The sequence below is a fragment of the Anarhichas minor genome, unplaced genomic scaffold (assembly GCF_050575085.1).
Source record: "Anarhichas minor isolate MPS153535 unplaced genomic scaffold, ASM5057508v1 ptg000073l, whole genome shotgun sequence".
NCBI classification, from domain to species: domain Eukaryota; kingdom Metazoa; phylum Chordata; class Actinopteri; order Perciformes; family Anarhichadidae; genus Anarhichas; species Anarhichas minor.
Window position 1 is genome coordinate 1,233,193 of NW_027466519.1, and position 23,133 is coordinate 1,256,325.

At 43.6% G+C, this 23,133-nt stretch overlaps 1 protein-coding gene across 1 annotated transcript in view; it reads left to right on the forward strand.

Annotated features, from left to right (window-relative positions):
- The window catches only part of mmp17a (matrix metallopeptidase 17a), a 57,422-nt gene extending 34,697 nt beyond the window's left edge, over nucleotides 1–22,725 (forward strand). Inside the window, exons 4-10 of the mRNA XM_076079836.1 lie at nucleotides 7,983–8,269; nucleotides 13,608–13,784; nucleotides 14,332–14,434; nucleotides 16,194–16,276; nucleotides 16,838–16,990; nucleotides 17,194–17,451; nucleotides 22,400–22,725. Of these exons, the coding sequence (XP_075935951.1) occupies nucleotides 7,983–8,269; nucleotides 13,608–13,784; nucleotides 14,332–14,434; nucleotides 16,194–16,276; nucleotides 16,838–16,990; nucleotides 17,194–17,451; nucleotides 22,400–22,725 (1,387 nt within the window). The remainder of the gene's footprint in view (nucleotides 1–7,982; nucleotides 8,270–13,607; nucleotides 13,785–14,331; nucleotides 14,435–16,193; nucleotides 16,277–16,837; nucleotides 16,991–17,193; nucleotides 17,452–22,399) is intronic.
- The last annotated feature ends 408 nt before the right edge of the window (nucleotides 22,726–23,133 follow it).

Genomic DNA, 23,133 nt, shown 5'->3' on the forward strand with positions numbered 1-23,133 from the left:
TATAACAATCTACGCATTAACGCAGTTGATACAAACACACATGAAAAATTGAATTCCCTTGGACAAACCCAAAGCCAACAAGAGACGTTGGTGTGGTCTATGCCTGAGTGCTGACCAGGATCAGAAGGAGAGGACACATTAGACCTGTTTTCAAATCCTTACATTGGTTGCCTGTCAGCTTTCGTATTGATTTTTAAAATGATTTCGCTTCTTTTTAAAGCACTTCATGGTCTTGCATGGACCCCTCAGGTCCTCCTGCACCCGTTAGCTTTTAGCTATTGTGCTCCGATCTGAGAGCTGCTGGGGCTGTCGAAATCTTTAAACATTAACTTAAAACCTATCTATTCAGCCAAGCGGTTGATTACACTTTTCTTCTTCCCATTTTCTTTTTATATTTAAATTTTTTTTTTAAAGTACTAAATGATCACATGTGTTTTGTATTTAAGTTGTATAATTGTATTCACCTAGTTTTTATTTCACGCTTTATTACTGTTATCATAGCTTATAATTCTCTTATTACTTGTTTTTTTTATCCTCTTGAGTGCCTTGGCCTGAAATTGTCAAACGTTAAATTGCTGAACTGCATTTAGTCTTTTCTGTGGGTTTTCACGGTTCCCTCTTATTTTCGGCTCGTCAGTCGTCTGTGAAGCACTTTGAACTGCACAATGAAAGGTGCTGTACAAGCGGCGTTTGATTGATTGATGCGCACACACGAGCACATGCAGAAAAAAAGACAGGAGGGTGGAACAACACACACAGTAAAAAAAAAACACAAACTACCCCACACTGAGGTTGGATGTCCTTTTGTTCTCTGTCTCTCTCTCTCTCCCTGCTGGTGAGAGGTGTTTGTAAAGGGTCAGTGCTTCTCAGTCAGCTATCAGACACAAGTCACAACAGTCTCACCACAACTTTTGATCAAATCTCCCCACTGCTCCCTCTGCGAGTTCATTCATGGGGAGTGACCTCTCCCAGAGTCCAGCCCACAGCGTCGCTGATGAGAGTCAATTCTTCCGTCAGCCAACTTCTTTGATGGTGTGACTGACCACATCTTTCAACACCAGTAAATCAATTGAAAACAATGCCGTGTGCAGTCACTGCTGATCCCAGTTTGTTCTGTTCAGTGTCGAGCGCCGGTTAGCAAACGTTAGCATGCAAACACGCTAAACCAAGATGGTGAAACCTGCTACAACATTAGCATAGCATTATAGCATTGTCATCGGGCGCATATTAGCTCGTGTTAGCGTTTAGCTCAAAGCACCGCTGTGCATGTGTGTGGCATCACAGAGCCGGTGGCGTGGCTGTAATGGCGGAAAATCAGTTGACTTGTACGTTGCCCCCCAAATGTTTGCCCGCACAGTGACAGTTGCCGCCTCATATGTGTTTCCCAACACCGAGCACAGCGCCTTTAGCTCGTTTTCAATATGGACTGCTCAGCCAGTGTTGGATGTAAATTTTGGCCTTGCAAAGTTTATAATTACACTTGGAATTAATAGCTTCTAAATGTTATGACTACACATTAGGAGAACTAACTAGCTGCAGAATGTATAAAAATTTGACAGTTTTGGCATGCACACACACACAATAACCTAAAAGAAACCAAACAAGAAACCCAAAGTGAGGTTGAATTTGTGATGGACTGTGATATACAAAACACAGTAGGACCGTGCTGTCATCTTGGTTCTATTTCCACTCTTCTCCTCTGCTAGTGTTGGGCCTTTTTGCACAGGCGTAAGTGGTTAAATTGCCTCTGTTTCCATGAGGTGTTCACTGCTGACAGGTTAGCTAGGCATCTTGGCTGAGTGGGGGTGTTGCTTTGCCAGGAGCTGCAGTGTTGTACCTGACTGCTGGAACACACCGAAACAGACAGGTAGGCTGTTATCATTCTTTCAGGGGGGGGGGGGGGGGGTCTGCAGGAGTTATACTGCAAAAGCAGGACAGAAAATAAAGTAGAGCTCGGACTGAGGGAAGATGTTTGAGTTTCTTTCTAAGAGAAACAAAGAATTAAAAACACGTCTCTGTCAACTTCTTCTTTTTTTCCTGCTCCGCACTGATTTGCAGCAGGAGAAGAGAACGATCACACCGCGAGAGGGAAGAGTTCAGCGGGACGAATCCCCCTGTCACCCGGAGCAGGGATGGTTATGGCTTATTGATAACATTATGGCGGCTTTTGCCCCGTGGCATTGCCTTGTTGAAATAATCCCCGCACATCCACCCGCCGGAGGCTCTCGGTGAGAGATACAGACATTTCTTCGGGTTCAGGATACGATTGCATTTGGTGGGGGGGGGGGGGGGGGGGGGGCTCTCATGAGGTCTCAGCCGAGCTGGAAACAACCGAGTGGCAGCAATCCAGCATCGCACTGCACCGAAAGCTGTTGTACGTAGTCAACATCTGCTTCAGGGGAACCGGTATGCACGCTGCTGTGAAGACCCGCTGCTTTATGACCGGGAATATTTTTTATTATCTGACTCTTCTCTCCATACCAGCGCTGCCAAAAGTACGACGAGCCGATATCACACGCCTTCAGACGCCTTCAGACTCCTTGAGCCCTTGAGTCTTTGTGAAATACGGCAGCCTGTCTCTTCAGTCCTGCAGTGAAGCCACCTTTCTACTTTCAGCTCTCACGTGTGCGTGTGTGTGTGTGTGTGTGTGTGTGTGTGTGTGTGTGTGTGTGTGTGTGTGTGTGTGTGTGTGCGTGTGTGTGTGTGGAGAGAAGCCACGGCGTACACTGGAAATTGAGATGTACAGTACAGACCTCGTGTCTTTAGTTGGTATATTTCTTTCCATGCCTGGGGCTCCTGCCAAGAAACAGATGGTGAATGTTAAGTGCTTTTATTATAAACACTTGTGGATTATTTGTTAATTTCAGATTCAGTCACATTTTTTCAGAGGTTGTGTTATTGTGATATTCTATAAAGAGCCGCAGCATCGGGGGTGTTTGCTGTAATTTAATGAGAGCACTTTTTTATCCAGGTTTTTTTGTTGAATGTGGAAAATGCCTTGTTTTCCTTTTTATTAGATAGATTTTTAACTGTGATATTCTGGAAAATCATCACACACTCAACATCCACAGTACACTCCTAGAGTCCTACACCTTCTTCCTTCTATTGTATCCTCTGCCTTTATTCAGCTCCAAGGCCCCTCTATTGTTGATACATTGCCGTGAACATTTGTATTATCCGCAGCCAATGAAGTACCAAGGTACTGAATTCTGCTCAAATACGCCATTTAAACATGAGTCGGGAGGGAAAACTCCTACCTACACTATAGAAAAGTTGTTCATTCATGACTGGAGGTGTTGCTGGAACACTTACATCCACCTTAGGGTGCCATTCAGAACACTAAGGACGCTCACTAAGTAAGGGTGTCGAGTTTAAGGACGTGTGGTTTATAACGAGAACAAATACAAAGATATTCAAGTAAGCAGATGTACATAACTTAAGTGGGTTATTACCAGAAGTACAAATGACATATGCGTTCTGGTTAGTAGTGCACATATGCTTCATACACCTAATCAACAAATATACAATGAAGTTGTATTAATTAAAGACAGAAGACCGACAGCCCTTTGAGTTGCAATGCAAACAGACTTTCCATTTAGAGACCTTAATGCCCACAATCGCCTAAACTAGCATTGGAAAGCATTGAAAAGACCGGAAAGTTGTATTTTTCTACATGTCAATGGAAGCAGCATCCCAGTATAACAACAGCACATCGGCCTGTTGAGATAATATCTCGTAATAGAGTCTTTAATGGCAAAACTAATTTCCCTCCTCATTACATATTTATAACGTTTGGTTAAGGATGGTTTCATAGACATTTATTTGTCAGATAAGATGTAAAACTTCGTATTTATTTAAATTACAGGATTTCTAGGAGGTTTATTAGGTTAACTTAATGTAATTGTACTTGCTCAGATTCATGTTGTACATCCGTCATCTTGCCTGTTGGGGAATTCGTCCCGCTCTCCTTCCAGTGCAATAGAAACGCAGCCTATTGAAAGGATATATTGCATTTTTTATTATTATATATGTGCATGTGAGGCCCATTCTTTCTGCCCCATCCATACACATAAACAACAATCAGCAGCATGATTATTCTTTGTTTGTTGGAGAGAGATATAGGTAGGTAGGGTTTTGCCCAAACATTGCAGCACAAATGCATTGCAAAACATTTGCCCTACAGCTATTGATTTAAATGTAAAAAGATTTGTTTATTTCCATTTAATAGCCTTTCTTTTCTTACAGCTGGAAAAAAATTGAAGATAAACTTTTTTAGACACGGGGAATTAAGAGAGACAAACACTTACACTAAGTCCAATTCCTCAGACTAAAGCCTACCCTGCTTTACACAAAGTCGAGTACTTTCAAATTAAAATGCGCGTTATCATCCAGGTTCTGATTAGCTCTGTTGGCACGGTGTTTGCACTCTTTATGTGCATCAATGTGAGATCAAACCCTGATTTACGTTACTGTGTTGTTGTTTTTAAAATCACAAACCTCATACTTGACTTCAGTCGTACATTCTGTAGCTTAGTTTTTTTTTTGTTTTTTTTTTAAATCCAAGTACAAGTGACAGAAATGGCAAATATAAACCAGTCGGCGAGATTACAAATATGAAGTTATGATGTGTTGATAACCAAGGACATAGTTAATAGTCAGGTTCGAATGTAAAGACTGATAGATGTTTTGATGCATGAATAAGTATAGACTCTTGAATACTGTGACATTGACCTGCGTACTTCATCTTTCTGCTGGCTTCCTCTCACCCCCGTCAGCCTTCCTCCTTCCTCCTCCTCCTCCTTCCTCTTGTTTGCCGGTTAAGGGCCACAGCCAAAGATTCCCAGTCGATCCAGGACCGCCTGCTCAGTAGTGTCGCGGTGTGCTTTGATGTAAGCAGTTCTTCATGGAGGCATTACATTTGATTGATGTGGAAACGTCTGACGGTACACTCTGTTCACAGATATTTATTTGTGAGTCAATGATGCACACTCTCGGGGGAACGCTGCGCCGCTGCTCAACAGCCCCTCAGCCACTGAGCCGGTGATGACTTCTGCTTTATGCTGCAGCCCAAAAACTCCTACGTCTGCACTTTTCTGGCTCATGTGCTTATCACTTTCTAACTGCCCATCAATCACGGTCATGAAATTAGAAGGAAATAAACAAAGTTTATTCATTTTGAGAGAAAAGCATGCACTGATGTGACCTGTGACCGCGTTAGTCAGGGTTCTTGTTTCACACTGAGGTAACAACTAAAAAAAGTTCTTCTTATTGGGAAATCCTTCAAGAAAAATATAGCCGTGACTTATTAATTCAACATATTTAATTAAATAACTCGGTCAAGCAGAATAATACATCATGATATATAAGATAAATATATCCGCTCCGTTCACCTGTAGTTCAATCGCTGCTATTTAGTTTGAATGTCGGGAATGTTCTGACCTTGGTCTTATACACAGTAACGCACACACACACGCACACAGACAAGCTGACACACACAGTGGATGCACATACATATTCACGCCGTGACAAATCCATGCACTCTGCCTCTCCATCGCTCTCCCTCATCAACATTCTCTCTCACACACACACACACACACACACACCCACACACACAGCCGTACACAATCGGCCGGCCTCGTCCGTCTGAATTAGCACCAATAAGCAGGTGAATTGTCAGTGGAGGGTGAGCTATTTGCACTGACCTTGGCTCACTGTGATTTGCAGTGAGGGTCAGGCGCTCAGGCAAGTAGGAATAAGTGGACTGTGTGTGAGCACATCTTTTTTTTTTTGTGAACAAATCAACACAATAAAGAAAAGAAAAAAATCACGCTTCACAAGTCTCTCCCCCCCCCCCCACCACGGACGAGTCGATCCGATTAGATTTGGAGGTAACCGGCTGCATACGTCTTCATCTCAATGAGGTGGAACTCCTCTTCCAACGGCTCCCACCATATTGCTTTTCAGCTACGCCGCCCGTGTGTCCTGTGACAACGTGTTGACAGAGACATATTTGCTAATTAGCTGCACTAATGGACTCATTCGCATCGCTGGGTGTGTTAAAGACATCGCGGTAAACAGCCACAGCTCAAGTGTGCAGAAAATATCAGCTGAAAACTGTGGATGTTAGCGAAACACCAAGATGTCCTTGAAATGGTTTTATTGCAAAGAGGAGATGCGAGAGGTGATGGTTTCCCGTTTGTAGTAAAGGGTTGATTATTCTCATCTCCATTACTTTACACAATTATATCGCGATTCATGAAAGAGAGTGTTCACAGCACTACTCTCCAACGCTTTCTTATCTATAGCGCTCGTCTTGAGATCTACGATACTATGGACTGTGACTACATCTAGTCTGTAATTACTATAGACCCCACAGTGGCGTATTATCACCTTTCAGTAAACAGTTGTGCCTCTTTATGCAGCCAGTAGACACAGAGACAAATTGTGTCCACCTGGCAAATGTAATTCCAAGTCCTACTCTTGTTTTCCCACCAGCTCCTGAGGGAAATATACGTCTCTTCAACGACTAAATGCTCCGCTATGTTCACCGGCTGCTCGTTGACTTTCTCTGTTATTTGGTGCTGGGCAGGTAGCGGCTTTTAGAGCTTCCTCTGCTGAAGACAGTACTCACTCATTTATTGATTATTATACTTTTATTTATTTTTTATTTATTTTCAGATTTCAAATCATTTTCCCACTTCCTATTATTATTATTATTATTATTATTAATAGTAGTATTATAATATAAATTTGTTTTTAATTAGGCTTCTGTCTCTTCTCCATCAGCCACAAATGTGCACGCACCCATACGCACACACTACACAACAACCCTTAGAAACAACAGCTGGTTTGCATATTTGTAATAACAATAATATTGTTATCTATCTATATATCCATCTGTTTGTTTTGCTTTGTCTGTCTCATCTATATCCGTCTGTTTCTGTCTCTTCCTATGTGTTGAATGTCACTACCCCTGTTTTGTGTACTGCCCTTTACACTAATTACAAAAAGAAAAGAAGAACAGTACAGCTGCAGGCTGGAAAAAAACAATCATTTCTTTCTGATATGAATATTGATTATAGCCGCTTTAATTACCCATTATATACCCATTATATTCTATCTCCCAATGTTTATCAGCCACAGTCTGAGGACGAGTTCCACGAATTTCACGAAACTCCATATTTAGTTGTTCTAGGACTTATCGTCTCTGAGGTAGTGATAGTTTTAACTCAGATCAGGGAGGAGGACAAGGAAGCTTTTTAAAAAATGAAGAAAAACAAATGGTGCCAACCCTTATGGTGCTTGGACCCCTAAAAGAAAATCAATCACGGATGAATGGTGAGGTAGAGAAGAGTCTGTCGGCTTGGCTCTATGTATGTAAGTGTGTGTAAAACAAGAAAAACTGCCGAGTTGATAAAAAGTCAGCACTAAATGACTCCATTTTGGAATGAGAATGCATCTGAAACAAAGATAAAAGAAGACAGAACGTGCCTGCTTGTACAAGTGACACAAATATTAAAGAGATCCTCACTGGTGGGAGCTCCTCTGGCAGAAGTTTGACTTGGAAAGTAGTTTAGACTCACAAGTTATCAGTAAAATACACTTTTGCTATGAAAAACATTGGAAGGTCAACTGATAAAGGGTTTACGATGGGTGGACGAACCTCTGAAGGTCTAACTTTCCTTTATTCATCAATCTTGTTAGATAAGCAGGAAGTCACGTCAAGTATCGTTTCAAGTGAAGTTCACTGCTGACCTGGAACTTACAGTAGATGTTTCATCAGAACTAGGCCGGCTTGTCCACTAAATATGACCGTTTAAAGATTGAATGTGAGAATCCAGGATGTTACATTTGTATTTTTGTTGTTGTAAAGGTTGGACAATATAACTAAAAGGGAGGTTATGATAGGTGCACTTCTTTAAATGTTTGGTAGGAACGGATGACATTTTTGTGATCTGTCTCCTCCCCCTTTCTTCTCTCAGAGTGAGGACCTTTCCTAAGGATTCGGCCGTACTGGGCAGGGACACTGTCCGGGCCCTGATGTACTACGCCCTGAAGGTCTGGAGTGACATCGCACCGCTCAACTTCCATGAAGTGGCCGGCAGCGATGCAGACATTCAGATCGACTTCACAAAGGCCGACCACGACGACGGATATCCCTTTGACGGGCCAGGGGGCACGGTGGCGCACGCATTTTTCCCCGGAGAGAGGTTCACAGCTGGGGATACACACTTCGATGACGACGAGGCCTGGACCTTCAGATCTCCAGGTGAGGAACCTTCACTATTAATTGGTAAAAGACAGTGTGTGACTGAATCACGGGCAGAAGAGGGATCGATGATGGGGCAGATTGGATATAGAGTTGTATTTTTAAGAAACATCTAACCAAAGCACTTCTTAGAGACTCCAAAAGCACGAGAAAATGAGACTGGAACAGTCGGTGTCAAGGAAACAGAGGCTGACAACTATTTTGAACTTCCGTGCTCACCAAGACTTCCATATCCAAAACTAGAACGCTGACTGCATTTTTGCAGCCAAGCTGTGCTTCTCCCCTTTGTTCATGCTCCAGATTCTATAATTAATATTTAATTGGTTTGAACTATGAATATAACATACAATGGTTCAGACACAGGACTCGGAGCAGCGACTAAAGCAGTAGTGGTTGTTATCACAAGCTTATTAGGAGGCATAAAAGGTGGCCTTTCACTACAGCTGCCATAAACAATCCACTCTAATAAGCCTCTGGTACCCATGAGTTCTTGTTTTTAGCAATCCTCCAAAACAAAAATATTTGAAGTTTACAGTTTGTTTATGTTTTTGATCCCACTTGGTTGTTAAATTATGCCAAGAATAGAGTGATTTTAATTTCTTAACGGATGATTGGGAAGAAAATAAAGAGACAAACGCACCATATTGGGAGTGATTAATGTATTGTTACCTGATGACTAAATGTTTCTTTTGATTTATGGGCAAGAAAAAGCTGAAAGGCATGCAAAGGCCTCTACTTGGCTTCAAAATACGACTGACAATCGATAAAAAAGTGATTTAGACACAATGTCACATGGGATTTATGGGGTTGGGTTTTCCCGTCCCTCTGCTAAGCTAAGTCAGCTAGCTGTAGCTTCATAATTAGCGTACATTATTTGAGTGGTAGAACTCCTCTCATCTCACTCTGTGCAAGAAAGCCATATGAAGGTATCTCCGGAAATGTCAAAATGTTTCATTATAAAGGACCTGATTCTCCCACCACTGGGGAAGTTATCACTTATTAATAGCTCATGCAGATCAGGAACTTCTCAGTTCACTAGAAAAAGAAAAGTGCTTATGCGTGCAATACCAGGAGGATCCCTTGATTTTAGAAAGATAAGACACGACTCTTCCTGGCACACACACTCCTCAGGATGCTGACTAAAACCTCAGGCTGAAAAATAAGCTCCTCGGGGGGCAACAACCTTGCTGTGTTGTCCTACCCCCCCCCCCCCCCCCCCCCCCTAGAGATGGAGCTTAAAAGCTTGCAGCCGGGGTCTAGATGGCACTGACCGATCCAGCTGGTGAGTCTATGATGCAACCAGGACCTGTGTCCATTTCTGTTCATTTCCTTTTGCCCTGCAAAGCTGTGAAGCATATGTCACTGCAGCTCAGTCTGCTCCAATTAGACCTCACAGCGGCAGGACACGACGCCACGGCGCTGTAGTTTACAGAGTAATCTGCATAGATTGCGGGTACGGTTAATGGGAGCAGGGCAGTGAAAGGGGGAGGGGGGGGGCGTCAGAGGTGTGTCGCCAACGAACGCCAACTGTTTCTCTCTTCCAAAATCAAAATGTTCAGCAAAGTGAGAAACTCAGAAATAGAAACGGAGAAATAAAGCGAAGAAAATTCTCTAATGCGAAGAATTATGTTTCCAATCTTAAACGGTTTGATGGAAGTGTCGGATGGAAGTGTCGGATGGAAGGCGGCCTTCACTGTGAGCGAGAACGTACCTTGTTAGATGTTCCTGCTTTCAAGGTTACTTTCAACACTTGAAAGGCAAAATGTACATCAAATAATACCACATCAGACTTTGTCACTTGTAAAGCAGGCGTCTGCCTCCTCCTCACTTCCTCCTGCACTCTGTAAAAGGCATTTAAGCCCCTCTGTTTCTCATCGCCAATCGATGCCAGTAAAAACACGCTGCCACTGTATACTGCTGCCTTTGGTTTTGTAACATTCTTTTAGAACAAGATTAGGGTTTATGCGAGTTTAGATATTGACAGTACAATAGAGACACCGTTAGTTGTATGCTACAAAAGCAAGATATTGATCCCCTGCTTGAAGGTTTGCCCTTGTGATCTTTGTCATAGTCTTACTCTGAGTCTGTCTATTCAAACACCTTTAGGGACTTACCTCAAGACCAAGGTCCTTCATGAAAATATATAAAGGCTAATAGCTCTCCAATCAACTCTAAAGCAATGCGGTATTTAAAAGCATTAAGCACTAAGAATGCTCTTTTCTGTTCATCTCCCTCCCTCTCCCTCCCTCTCACTCTCCCTCTCAGCTAAATTCTCCACCATGATAGTCGCTAACTCTGTCAGAGTGCTGCTTGGCGCTGGGCAGTGAGTGTACAGTCGATGTTTTTTGCAGATGTTTCATGAGGAAGGCAATGTATTTAACACCTGACCTCGAGGAAACACTCGATGCATTTTAGTATTGATTTCACATTTCTGAAAATGTATTCATTAATTCTAGAGCCGTCAACCCACTAAATTCACAAAAGGAGTCGATGCAGACTTCCATTGCTCTTAATTAATTTTCGACACAACAGAATAGCTCTTTGTATCCACTTATACTGAGGCAGGCTAAAATCACAGAGAGGGGAAGTATCTCCAAACACATACAAGCTAGCTTAGAGGGTAAAGTTACATTTATTAAATGGCCGATACACTGGCATGGGGGATACTATCTGCTGATCTCCCAGTGGATACAGCAGTAGGACAGGAATGCCAAAAATACGATTGAGGTCATTTGGAAACAGGGCCGCCATTACATAGTGTTATTGGAGTTTTTATATAGAGCAGGTCTAAACCATGCTATTTAATTTACAATGACCCAACATTTCCCCATGAACAAGCATTTGGCAGTGGCAGCAAGGAAGTGAGATCCAGAAACACATCTGCAGTTCCCTCTTATCGCCCTGAATGCTGCCAAAGAGGGCGAAAGGGAGCTCTTGGAGATTGTAACTGTAAGGTACCATAACTCCTCAACATATGAGTGAGATTTAATTCCAATTTTCGTTTCTTGGAGCCTAGACGGATCAATAGACTTTGATAAAGGTCTAATTTTCATTTCTCTGGACACTTTTTTATATATATTTCCTGAGCTGCACTGGAGCATGGCATACAATTCGGCATTCACTGTACTTCCTAATAATCTAGTGTATGTACTGGTTATAGCATCCTCACTCTAAGGCAAAAAAAAAAAAAAAGAAATGCAGGTAAGAAATATGTGGTTCAACTGTAGCCGCAGATGTTACCAGAATTGATTTTTAGGGAGCATGGGAAGTAATTTCAGTCTCACAAAAACGATTGACCGCTACAGCAGTTCTTCTGCTTGAACAATTGTCCCATTAAAATCGAGACGCGCTTAATGTTTATCCTCGGCCATTTGCACTATGTTAAACTCTTAGAATCAATGTTTGTCTCAGGTTTAATTCATTCTAAAATGTTCTCCGTCAGTTTAAGCTGCCATCTCTCACATCGCGTCGCAAGAGTGCACAACATTTGACTTTGCCGTGACTGCGCTCGACTCATATCAGGCTTTGTTTCATCTTTTAAATGATTGAAATCCAACATATTTCCAGAGCTATGATTCAAACGTAGGAAATCAAATGACCCGCGTAGAAATATTAATTCTTGAGTGGCACGAGGTGATGAACGGTGACAGTACTGAAAAGGATAGCGGATAGTTGTGCTTGTACTTCTTTCCATCTACCGTATGCTACACCGTCCTTATTAAAGGTTTAGTTAAATGCTGCAGGCTATGTTTGCAGCATTCCGGATACATCACGCTATACAGCCAATGCAGAGGTACCGCTGAATTTATTGTAGCTACTGTGCGTCTTAAGAAGATGTTACTGATCATGCAGTAAAAACAGTTTACTCTGAACCTCTCTTTCTCCCTTTCTTTCCTGCCCTCTCTCTCTCTCTCTCTCTCTCTCTCTCTCTCTCTTTCTGCCACGGATGTCTCACTCGATGAGCCTCGTTCATCCGCCCCAAATCTCTACGCTCTGACTTTGTCCGCAGGCATTAGGATTTTTATCTGTCAACCTCAGACGGACCGTAAATACGATGACATGGTACCTACTTTGTTCCGAGTCCCTCTTCTCTCCCCCCCCCCCCCCTCGATCCGTCCTTTTATCCACCTTCCCTCTCCGTTCCATGTGCTCCTGTAGATTACAGTTGGCATTTGGCTTTTGGAATGTCCCAGGTGTTGTAAGTAACAAGTGCGCGGCTCCAATTGTCCTTTTGTCTTCTGACAGAGCGAGGCACCGAGATGTTCCCAAGCCGAGGCCAACGTTAGGTTAACCGAATGCAGAGACTTCAGCCTAGCCACCGAGGAACTCTAAGCTAGCTTGGCTTGATACGCTAGCTCTCACATTTTTGTCAAATCTAACTCTCTAAACCACAGGTTTTTGTCTTGCTTAGCAGAGCCAGACAAGGAGTTTTCTGGAGGCTTTGCCTTTTCTTCTTTAGTTGGAACATCGGGGGAAATGTGCTTTAACAGCCTGCAGCCTCTTTAGGTGTCTTTCCGCACTCAGGTTTTTGATTGGCAGCCCAGCGGCTCAGGCGGTATTACCATAGTTATCTCACTACACCACATGCCCAACAGCACTGACAGCCACCGGAGCTGTCTGTCACGGCTCTTAACTTTCAACCTATGGAGTTCACTCATAAAAAAAGGGATAAACATGCAAACAGGGGTCGTATTGGTTCTGCAAAAAGTCACAAGCAGCAAGGTGATCTCTGTGAAGGTGACGCTGAGATGGTTGCGGTTTAAGTAAAAGTCTCATGTTTTTCGTGATATCTTTGATCATCATATCATTTACCAATATTTGCATATCTTGCTTCTCTGCCTGTTGTGTTCTCTCGCTGGTGTCGATTCATTTTGAAATCTTGAGAGCGAGGAAAGAGGAGCTGTGTCTAGGATTTTGAGGGCGCAATTATAGGGATGAAAAATATGCTGTGGGCAGCATTCTGTAGCTGCGTCTGCGGTTGTATTGACTGCACCTAAATAACTCCAGTTTTAAAGATCGGGGGGCAGGGGGGCATTCAAAATTGAAGGATGCGTATCCTCCTGATTTATTCCAATTCCATAGCATTTACATTTACATATAGATGAACAGGAAAACACATAAATAACAACACAGACAATGATAACTTAAAGATAACCATAACCCCAGATGAAAGGCACCCGATAACCTCTTTAAATAGCAGTTTTGACGTGAGTTTAAAAATGTTGACTTATTCATGATCTAAGCAGTCCCGCTTGTCGATATATAAGATGTGTAAAAACATATCGTAAAGAAGCCACGATGATGATTTCAGTGTCTGTCTCTCTCTCTCTCCTTTCAGACTCTCATGGGATGGATCTGTTTGCGGTTGCGGTCCACGAGTTTGGTCACGCCATCGGCCTGGTCCACACCTCAGCCATAGAGTCCATCATGAGGCCGTACTACCAGGGTCCTGTAGGCGACCCGCTGAAATACGACCTACCCTACGAAGACAAGGTCCGCGTCTGGCAGCTCTACGGTACGACGGAACATCCATCCACTGCACCGTGTGTGTGTGTGTGTGTGTGTGTGTGTGTGTGTGTGTGTGTGTGTGTGTGTGTGTGTGTGTGTGTGTGTGTGTGTGTGTGTGTGTGTGTGAGACAGAGAGAAAAAGGAGCAATTGCCCCGTGGAGCAAGGGTATTGATTAATGAAAGCATGGATTGAGTTAATTGGACCTCTTTATGGGATATGACCTTATCACACCGTTGACTGACATGGAGAGTAGCAGTGTGCGGGGGAGAGACTAATGATCATGAAGATGAGAAGGAAATGCAGTAAATAATGCTGGTATACTAAGAATAAGCATCTCATACTGTTTATTTCATGTTATACTGTGGTGCAAATACGATAAATGCGGAATCATGCGGAAGAGTAGAGGAACTGAGCCAACAAATCAAAATTAGCAAAATGTCTATTGGTTGGCTTTGGGATGAATAGATGAATTGCTCCCAGAGCCCACTGTCAATGTAGTGCCTTGTCTTTTGAGTGTTCATTTGATCCTTCCTTAATCACGTGTCACCCATAGGTGTCAGAGACTCGGTGTCCCACACAAACAGACCAAGCAGCTCGTCCCAGACGGCTGAACCTCCTGTCCTGCTGGACCTTCCCGAAAACAGATCCACCTTCCTGTAAGTAGCAGATCTGCTGTGCTTTGAGTGCAACACAAATAACGCTGATGTTTGACAACCCAAACATCCATCCGCCCGTTAAAGAGAGAGATAATAATTACGTAAAGTAGTAATTACTTGAGGGAGCATAAATATGATTAGTGGACATGTACAGGTTGGTGATGAATCAAAAAGATCACCACACAGGTGTAGTCTCACTCGACTGTGGGTATAAGCCTGCCATTGGCCTCCTATCTAACGCGGTGCTGTGCTATCTATTTCCCAAGGGCATTGTCGCTGCATCCTGTGCTTAGCGCTGCCCAAGGCCATTGTGATTGGTTTAAGAACATGCAAACAAGCCAGATCGTTTGCTCCCCCTATACCAGAATGACAATGTGTGGAGCCAGACCTCTCTTCTAGAGCTCACACGGCGCTGTGGAGATACGTCTGGCTATGCGAGACTACCACCGGGCTCCTCCTCTGTGGACCATTTCTTTTACGTTCCAGTTGAAAGCCTTGACGTGAAGGTGGCACTGTTGGAAAGGTGATGGGTTCATCAAAAAACAGAAGGAATCACAAAGCCAAGGACCATTAATGTCAATACAAAATTCTATTACAATGCGTTCAGTGGCTTTAACGATATCTCACTCTGGACAAAAAGCTCGTACTGACCAACAGACCCGCCCTGAATGCACAGCAGTGTCTGTCGCACTACGCGCCGCATGAACCGTCAATGAATTTTGAGTGATGACCTGGATTGAGTCTCTTTGTCTACTATCTCACATCAGGAGCCAGGCCGTCATGCTACAGTATCCCTCCTGTTGTCTTTTTACTACCATCTTTATATATCGCTGGGACTTTGGCTTGTGTGCGTCTGAATACCGTTATAATGTACAGAAAATAGACGCATCCATCCCTATCCAGCATAGTGCATTTTTGTCATCCTAGCGCTAACCTTATAGATCTTGATACATTAATTATTGTGAAGCATAAACAGAGGCTGGTGGCTTTGCGAGTTGCAAAGTGTGTTAACTGTACTCAGGCGGTCTCTTGTATTAATAGGATCAAGAGAGGGCAGCTTCCTGAGGGAGTGATCGAACTGCGTTTCCAGCTATGCTGACAACAACCCCCGATGCTTGCTGACCTCCATGCGTACACTCACACTCACGCAGCGGTTCCAAACCAAACACACTTATACAACCCTCGCTAACCGGCCTTCCACTGCCCTCATTACTCATTTTTTCACCACCTCCATATCCGGGCCTGATGCGTGGAGAAGCTGGATTATGCTTGACAAGGGTCACGAACGCTGACCACTAGGCAGCGGTGCTGCGTTAATAGAGCTCTGAATGGAGATCTTTGTTGATAACGCGAGGGCCGTCGGCCTCCCACTCACAGAGGCAGCCCTGTGGTGCTAATGGCTTCATCATTGCCAGGCCGGCCACGTCAGTGTTTTAAATCACTTATTAGCCCAGAGGATAAATGCACTGGGGGACCTCAGCGTGTCAGTGTGGTAGCATTTCACCCAGCTTTTTTCACCTTGTTTAACCTGTTTAATGAAAGGAAACCCATTCACTCTCTCTCAGTAGGAAGGTGCAATTATCACATAGTTGTTTTCTTTTATTGCAAACGGTTTTAACTGGTTTCGGCCTTTTTTTTGTGTGTGTGAGCTGCATGCTTTTCAACAAGTGAGATTATTTTATGTAAAGATGTATGTATGTATGTAGCCTCGACTTCGAACAAAATACAACTTTTCTTTCCTCCAACTTGTGTCTCTCAGGTTGGCCCGAGATGCCCCGGACAGATGCACCAGTCATTTCGATGCCGTGGCCCAAATACGAGGGGAGGCCTTCTTCTTCAAAGGTATTCAAGCCTGAAAGGAGAGAGTGAACGAGAGAGACGGACGGTTAAACAGAGAGCGACAGTGAGAGAGAAGAGTGGGGAGAAAAAAAAAAGGAATGGAGAGGAGATAAAGTGAAAGAGTAAGGGACAAAGGGGGCTGGGCAGAATGGAGGCTCCAGCGGTCGATAGGAAGCCAAGTCATGTGTGGCTCCCAGGGCCCGTATCACAGGCTCACACTCCTCACATATTCTGCAGGCTAAACAAACAGTTGTCATGTTGAAAATGACTTCTTGAAACACAACACTATGTGATGTGAATTGGCTAAAGTTTTGCTTCTTGCTAATTAAGTACACTTATCCCCCTAAACACAAGCCCAACTGCCTTATTTCGCAGCACTCTTTTCCACAGATAAGAGCCAAAGAAATATATAGCTTTAGCTTGTCTATTAGGGGAAGGAATCTGTAATGTGATTATAGCAGACGCAGCACAGCGTCCTATCTAAACATGGCTTCTCTTGGGATAAACTCCTACAGGATATTGTGAAGACGTTTCGAGCTCTAACCTGTTCCTGTTTGTCCATAGGGAAGTACTTCTGGCGACTAACGAGAGAGAAGCACCTGGTGTCTCTGCGTCCGGCTCAGATCCATCGCTTCTGGAGGGGCCTCCCAACCAATCTGGACAGTGTGGATGCTGTATATGAGAGGCCTGGGGACCACAAAATAGTCTTCTTCAAAGGTAAATATCTCTATCTGATCGTAACTTTGTCTGTGTGAGCGTTGTTGACTGACGAGATCACTTTTGCATTCTTGGTACTCCACATCAGGCACAATTGACGGATTTAATTCTAAACGTTTCGATAGTAATTGGGTGGATGTATTCCAAACTATAAAGGCGGTGTTTCTCCCTTTAATTGTGACCACTGTGTCCATCCCCTTCAGGTCTAAAGTACTGGGTATTTAAAGACAATAACGTGGAGGAGGGCTACCCTCGTCCAATCAGTGACTTCGGCCTGCCCCTGGAAGCAGTGGATGCAGCCTTTGTTTGGTTACACAACGAGAAAACCTACTTCTTCAAGGACAGCCACTACTGGCGCTACGACGACCACCTGAGACGTATGGACCAGGGCTACCCTAAAGACAGCACGCTCTGGAAGGGGCTGCCGCCACAACTGGACGACGCCATGCGGTGGTCTGATGGTGAGTAACCTTAAAAATCAACACTTTTTCTTTACTCCAGCTGGGTTGGTTATGTGCTGGATGTACTTTCATGAGAAGATTCAGTCAATGAATGCCACAGAGCGCTTTCATTTTCGTCTTTTATATTCTCTTGGCTGTGACGGATCACGCACACCTTCAATTTCTTGTGGACAAGTGCATAGGAGGAAATATTCATAAGCAAGAGAAGAAAGCATCCCAGCACGCTGTCCTTTTACCTGAAATAAATTGTATTGGAAAGGACAAATTGTATTTAAATAAAGTTCATTGCAAGTCAAAAGGTGAATGTTTTGGGATTCTCGCTCCTCTCATCTTTATGCTGTCTGCCTAAATAGCAACATGGAAACACAACTAAAAACAAAAAACTTCCCCATCAGTGGTAGACCTGTGAAAATGGAGACACAGGTTTTTAAAGTCACATGTGGCTCTAAAAAGGAACTGTGAAAAGTTAGGGAAACATTTCGTCACTTTTATGTGACAAATATGCTCAATAAAACAGTTTTTGGCAGAAGTATGGAATCTGCCAGCGTGTGGAATCTGGCAGAAGTGAACGTTATTCAGGCCTGCAGCTGTAACCTCTGCTTCTAAAGACTACAAACAATTAGCTTAGCTTACCTGAGCACACATGTATATATATTCATATCTATACTAATACCTGTAGCACGGTATTGGTTGGAAGCGAATGATCATTTGTATCATTCTTAACAAGTAAGAGAATCGGTGCGGTATTTCATCAAGCAAGTAAAGCCTGTACACAAACTGCACACTCAAACACACACAAACTCGCATGCTGTAAGCTCTTGGCAAAGACGATGTGTACATACTCGATAACGGATAACCAGTGACTCATAAAAAGCGAGCCGTGGTTATGGAAAATGTACGTTTGCCTTCAGGGCCCATGTTTCCAGAGAACAAACTTTTTAGATTACAGACACCGAGTCGGTCTACCAGAAAGAGGTTGAAAAACTGGCAGCTGGGCCTGCCAACAAACAGCCTTGACCTACACACTGCAAACACAGCGGAGTGCCGAATCAATCCACCAGCCGGTCTTCCCCCTTATTAATCCATGCTGCCTCCGCTAGCTCAGTGAGTCGGTCAAAACACTAAAGTGGGATTACAAAACTGGATTAGCAAGAAAGTCTAACTGAGGATGCTCCTCCAGCATTAACCTGCAGGGCAATCGATGTATCCCAGTCGACCCTGATCGGGTTCTACAGATCCATCATCTGATGCAAATCAGCCTTTTTCCTGCTGCCAGATAAAACAGAAGTCTGTCATTTGAGAAGCTGAGTTTTGCGGTCCAGCGCACCAGAGGAAGAAAGGAGGCAATGAAAGAAAACCGCCGCTTTTACCCCGTTTCTTGGGCAGCATTGCATTTCACACACTGCCCTCTGGCGTACAGCTTCATTGAATCAGCCCTCGCACTCCGCCTCAGCATCCGTTACCTCGCTGCAGCCATTGTGTTAGTTATTAGTTTAGCTTTACTTTCCCTTTCTTCGCAGGTCGAGTCTACAAAATGTGTTTACCGCTACTTTAATTTGACCCACACTACTTGTGTCGGTCTTGAATTGTGTAACCATCCCATGACTGAGCAAATGTATTATGTTACTTATAGCATGAATTATCATTTTCCCCACAAATACATTTATTTGCAAGTTTTTTTTTATATCAACAATGGATGACAACTCTTAATGTGAAAGGTGCCGCTGTTAGTGACAAACATGACCAGACTCTGCAGTTCCCCATCAGTTCTACGGAACATTTTAGCATCTTTCAGCACATTGTTTTGGTTTCACAACTTTACTGTTTGTTCGCAGTTCACATCAAGCCGGTTTTCCTGCGCAGCGGGCCTTTTTTTGTTGTGAATATTCTAGTTTGAGGATGTGTAAATACATTTCATGAGTCATAAAACGCTCCCACAGTCAATATTAGGTCCAGATAACACTGTAAATGTGCATCCACGGGCACCACTTTAATCATGCAAATCATACAACCATGTAGTCCTTTGTTTTAAGTGCGCACGAACAAGTGACCGAGTTTCAAATCGCCGCTTTTCTCCTCATTATGCGGCCCTCGGCTTTGGCATTTCTCCACAATGGCGCGTCCACTGCTTCCTAGCTACCCTGGGAATAACAGGTGTTTTATCAGGCTCCCAAAGTCGTCTCTGCTTATCTCCACATTCAGCCCGAGCTGCTTGTTAAACTTAAACGTGTGAGCATTGGAGCCGAGTGTGGGCTCTCGGGGACCGCAAGCAAAGGCCGCCGTCTTCCTGAGAGCGTCCTACTTGTTTGTTGTCGCTGAGTGATCGCGGGCGACAAATGTTTCACTGTGGCAGCACGGGCGCTTGCCTTCTGTTCATGTATAATTAAACCGCTTCCAGAAAATGATTGTGAAATTTTCTGAAACGCATCAGGGAAGAAGTGGCAGCGGCAGATGGACGACACAAGTATTATTCTCCGCTAACTGCCGCAAATTGGCTTTTATGACATACGGTCAGCCACTGACCCAGTAAAGTAACTGTGTCTCGGAGAAGTCGACGCTCAATTGTTCACTTTGAGTGTTCTAACGGCAGCGTAAAGAATACAAATCTTTCTCTGGTGTTGTGTGAGTCAATATGTGACCTAATGGAAGCAATACATATGAAGTACTGTTACTGATTCAATTTTTTAAAGTGTTGTTTTAGTAAATTTACATTTTGAATAAAATGATCTTCGTGGAGAAGTCCAGCATGTATATACAGTATTTTGTGTGTGTGTGTGTGTGTGTGTGTGTGTGTGTGTGTGTGTGTGTGTGTGTGTGTGTGTGTGTGTGTGTGTGTGTGTGTGTGTGTGTGTGGTCCTCCCTTCCTATCTCTCTCCCTCACCTGCCTCTTAAAACCTCCTACATAAAGCTACCTAGCTCCTCTGGGTAGCTTTATAGCAGGAGGTGGGGTAATGTGATCATTATTGGAGCATGTCACGCCTGAATCTGCCATGTCAGTAATCTTTATGGACTCTGCATCTGTGCCTGTAAACTATTCTGCTCTTTTACCTGCTATGAAATGTCTATAGTGGCTTCTATAAAAGCCGAGCACTACACGTGAGAGTAAAAGAAGAATCTGTGTATGCGTGTTTAGTGAGCTCGCAGCAGGCGCCGTGTAATCATGTGTGGCATTAGGATGACATAAGCCATTATAATGAAAAAATGAATTGCGATAATAACAAAAAAAAAGAGAATGAAAATGGACAACTATCTTGTATGGAGTGACCCTTTTTCTTTTTAATTGTATTTTGATAGTGTACGTAACATTCACAACCTATTTTCCTTAATGCGTCTCAAACGCTAATTAGTGAAACTCACTGAGATTTAACCTCCGCGGCTAAATAGGTAGAAACTGAGAGCCTGCTTCCTAACTTGACTTAATCACTGTGCAGCATAGGGAGGACGTGGAGGATAATAATGTAAGACTCAATGACTCACAAAATATGAAGTTAACCAATAAGGCAGCTGTTAAAATTGAGAACTGTACGAAATACCGTCCTTGCGGAAAGTATAAGAAGCTTTATACTCTTTATTGAAATGATATTAACCGTAATGGAACCTAAGGCCATATCCACATCAAAGACGTACTTTTGCATTGCTTTGAACATGACCACATTTCGTCATATTAGGATAAATTGCATATATTCTGTATAAAGTCACTTTAACCCTATTATTTCCCTTTACAATGCCGGCATTAGGTCCACTGTTTAAGCGAGACCAGCACATGAACCAATTTGGTCATGGTGTCAATCAACGTATTATATTTGGACCTTAAGAGCAATATGAGCTCTCATGCTTGGTTGTAATCGCATCACATAAATGGAATAATGAGGAAATCCAGATTTTGGCCTGAGACTGAAAGGGTTAAAAATATGTATGTTCTAAAATACGTCTAAGTTTACGGGCTAAAGTTTTCATTATATTGTGTTCCTGGAAACAGAGCGAATATCATACGTTTTGATAATTCTGAACACTTTAAAACTATTATATCAGCTTGGTTCTGGCATTTCCTTTGACTGGACGAGGGCTTTTGGTCCCCGGGTGCTGGAGGAAGGTTGCCTGCTGTTCCCAAGCAATTACAATAGGTCAGATGCTGAAGACATATTGCCTTCCCTTTTGGATTAATAATGTTTACTTTAACTGGCATTGTTCCGGTGGCCTTTACCAGGCAAATCCCCTATAAGGAATGCCTCCACCTGCAGATTAGGCTTTGATAAAGCACTTGTGGATGTTCAAAACCGGTACAAAAAACAGCTAATTAGAAGCAGGTACTGGGTGCTTATTTCAGGCTACTCTCAATGGTAACAAGCAACCATCACCACTTTGCCCGGCAGGAACTCCCAGCTGGATATGTGGAAGCTCTTTTCCCCTGTCAGGTGTTGAGAGGTCTGTGTTGTCTCTTGGCTTTCACCAGCTGTAGAGGTCCTGATCCAAGCTCTTTGATGTGTGTGGGAGCAGTATGTGTATATATACAGTATATAAGCAAATGAACATATACGCGCACCTTTAGGGCCAGGGACCTGGAGCCACATCAAAGCATTTATCTGCCTTTAGGCTGCTTCCACACAAGCCGGGGATGAAGCGAGAACAGTGCGATAGAGGGAGGAGGAGAGAGAAGCGAAGCAGACGTGGTGACAACTCATGGTGATCAGTGAGTGAAAAGAGACAGGCCTGTAAGAAAATCCCGGGTTTAAGAGATGGATAAGAAATACACTGAAAGGATGAGAATAATGCTGAGTGCATCCTTATTGCTCTCATGAGTGATAAATTAGCATTTTATTCTGACCTATATGTTGTTCTAGTATTACAAAACATACATAATACCAACCATCTGTCTCTCTCTCTCTCTCTCTCTCTCTCTCTCTCTCTCTCTCTCTCTCTCTCTCTCTCTCTCTCTCTCTCTCTGAAGGCTCATCCTATTTCTTCAAGGGGAAGGAGTACTGGCGAGTGCCGAGCAGCGACATGGAGGCGGAGGCCGGATACCCCCGCCTCATCGCAAAAGACTGGCTGCTGTGCACCGAGATGCAGTCGGACTCTCCGGACGCGGAGCCCAAAAGCACAGAGACGAGAGTCAACGTGCACCATCAGCCGGACCACGCGGAGAACGGATACGAGGTGTGCTCCTGCACCTCTGACACCGCTTCGCCTTTCGGAGCGCGCCCCTCCCTCTCCCCCCTGTGGCTGCTGCCACCTCTCTGGACGCTCTCGCTGGCCCTCCGCTCAGAACCGCTATGATGCCAAAGCACGGGACAGACTTCTCAAGCCGGGTGCAGAGACAGAGACGCATCGACGGAGGGCCAGCGGACACTCGGACTAAATACAAACGGGAACATTTTGTTCATATAAATATCAATTGGTATGTTTTTTCGCTATTATTTTTGCTGTTATTTATTTCACATGCCCATTCGATGGTCATTTTAAAAGCGCCTTGCTGTATGGGGTAGTACATGCAGTTATCATATTATCATGCTAGGATGTATCTAGTGGGCGTCCACAATGCTAGTGCCGTGCTTCACAAATTGAGTTACACAGAACCATAAGTTATATATCGCTCGGTTTCTTCTTGAATGGCTGAACTGTATCAATTTTTGGGAGTACGCTATACTTGAGTGTGGCTGTGCTGAAATATGTTCACACGAAATA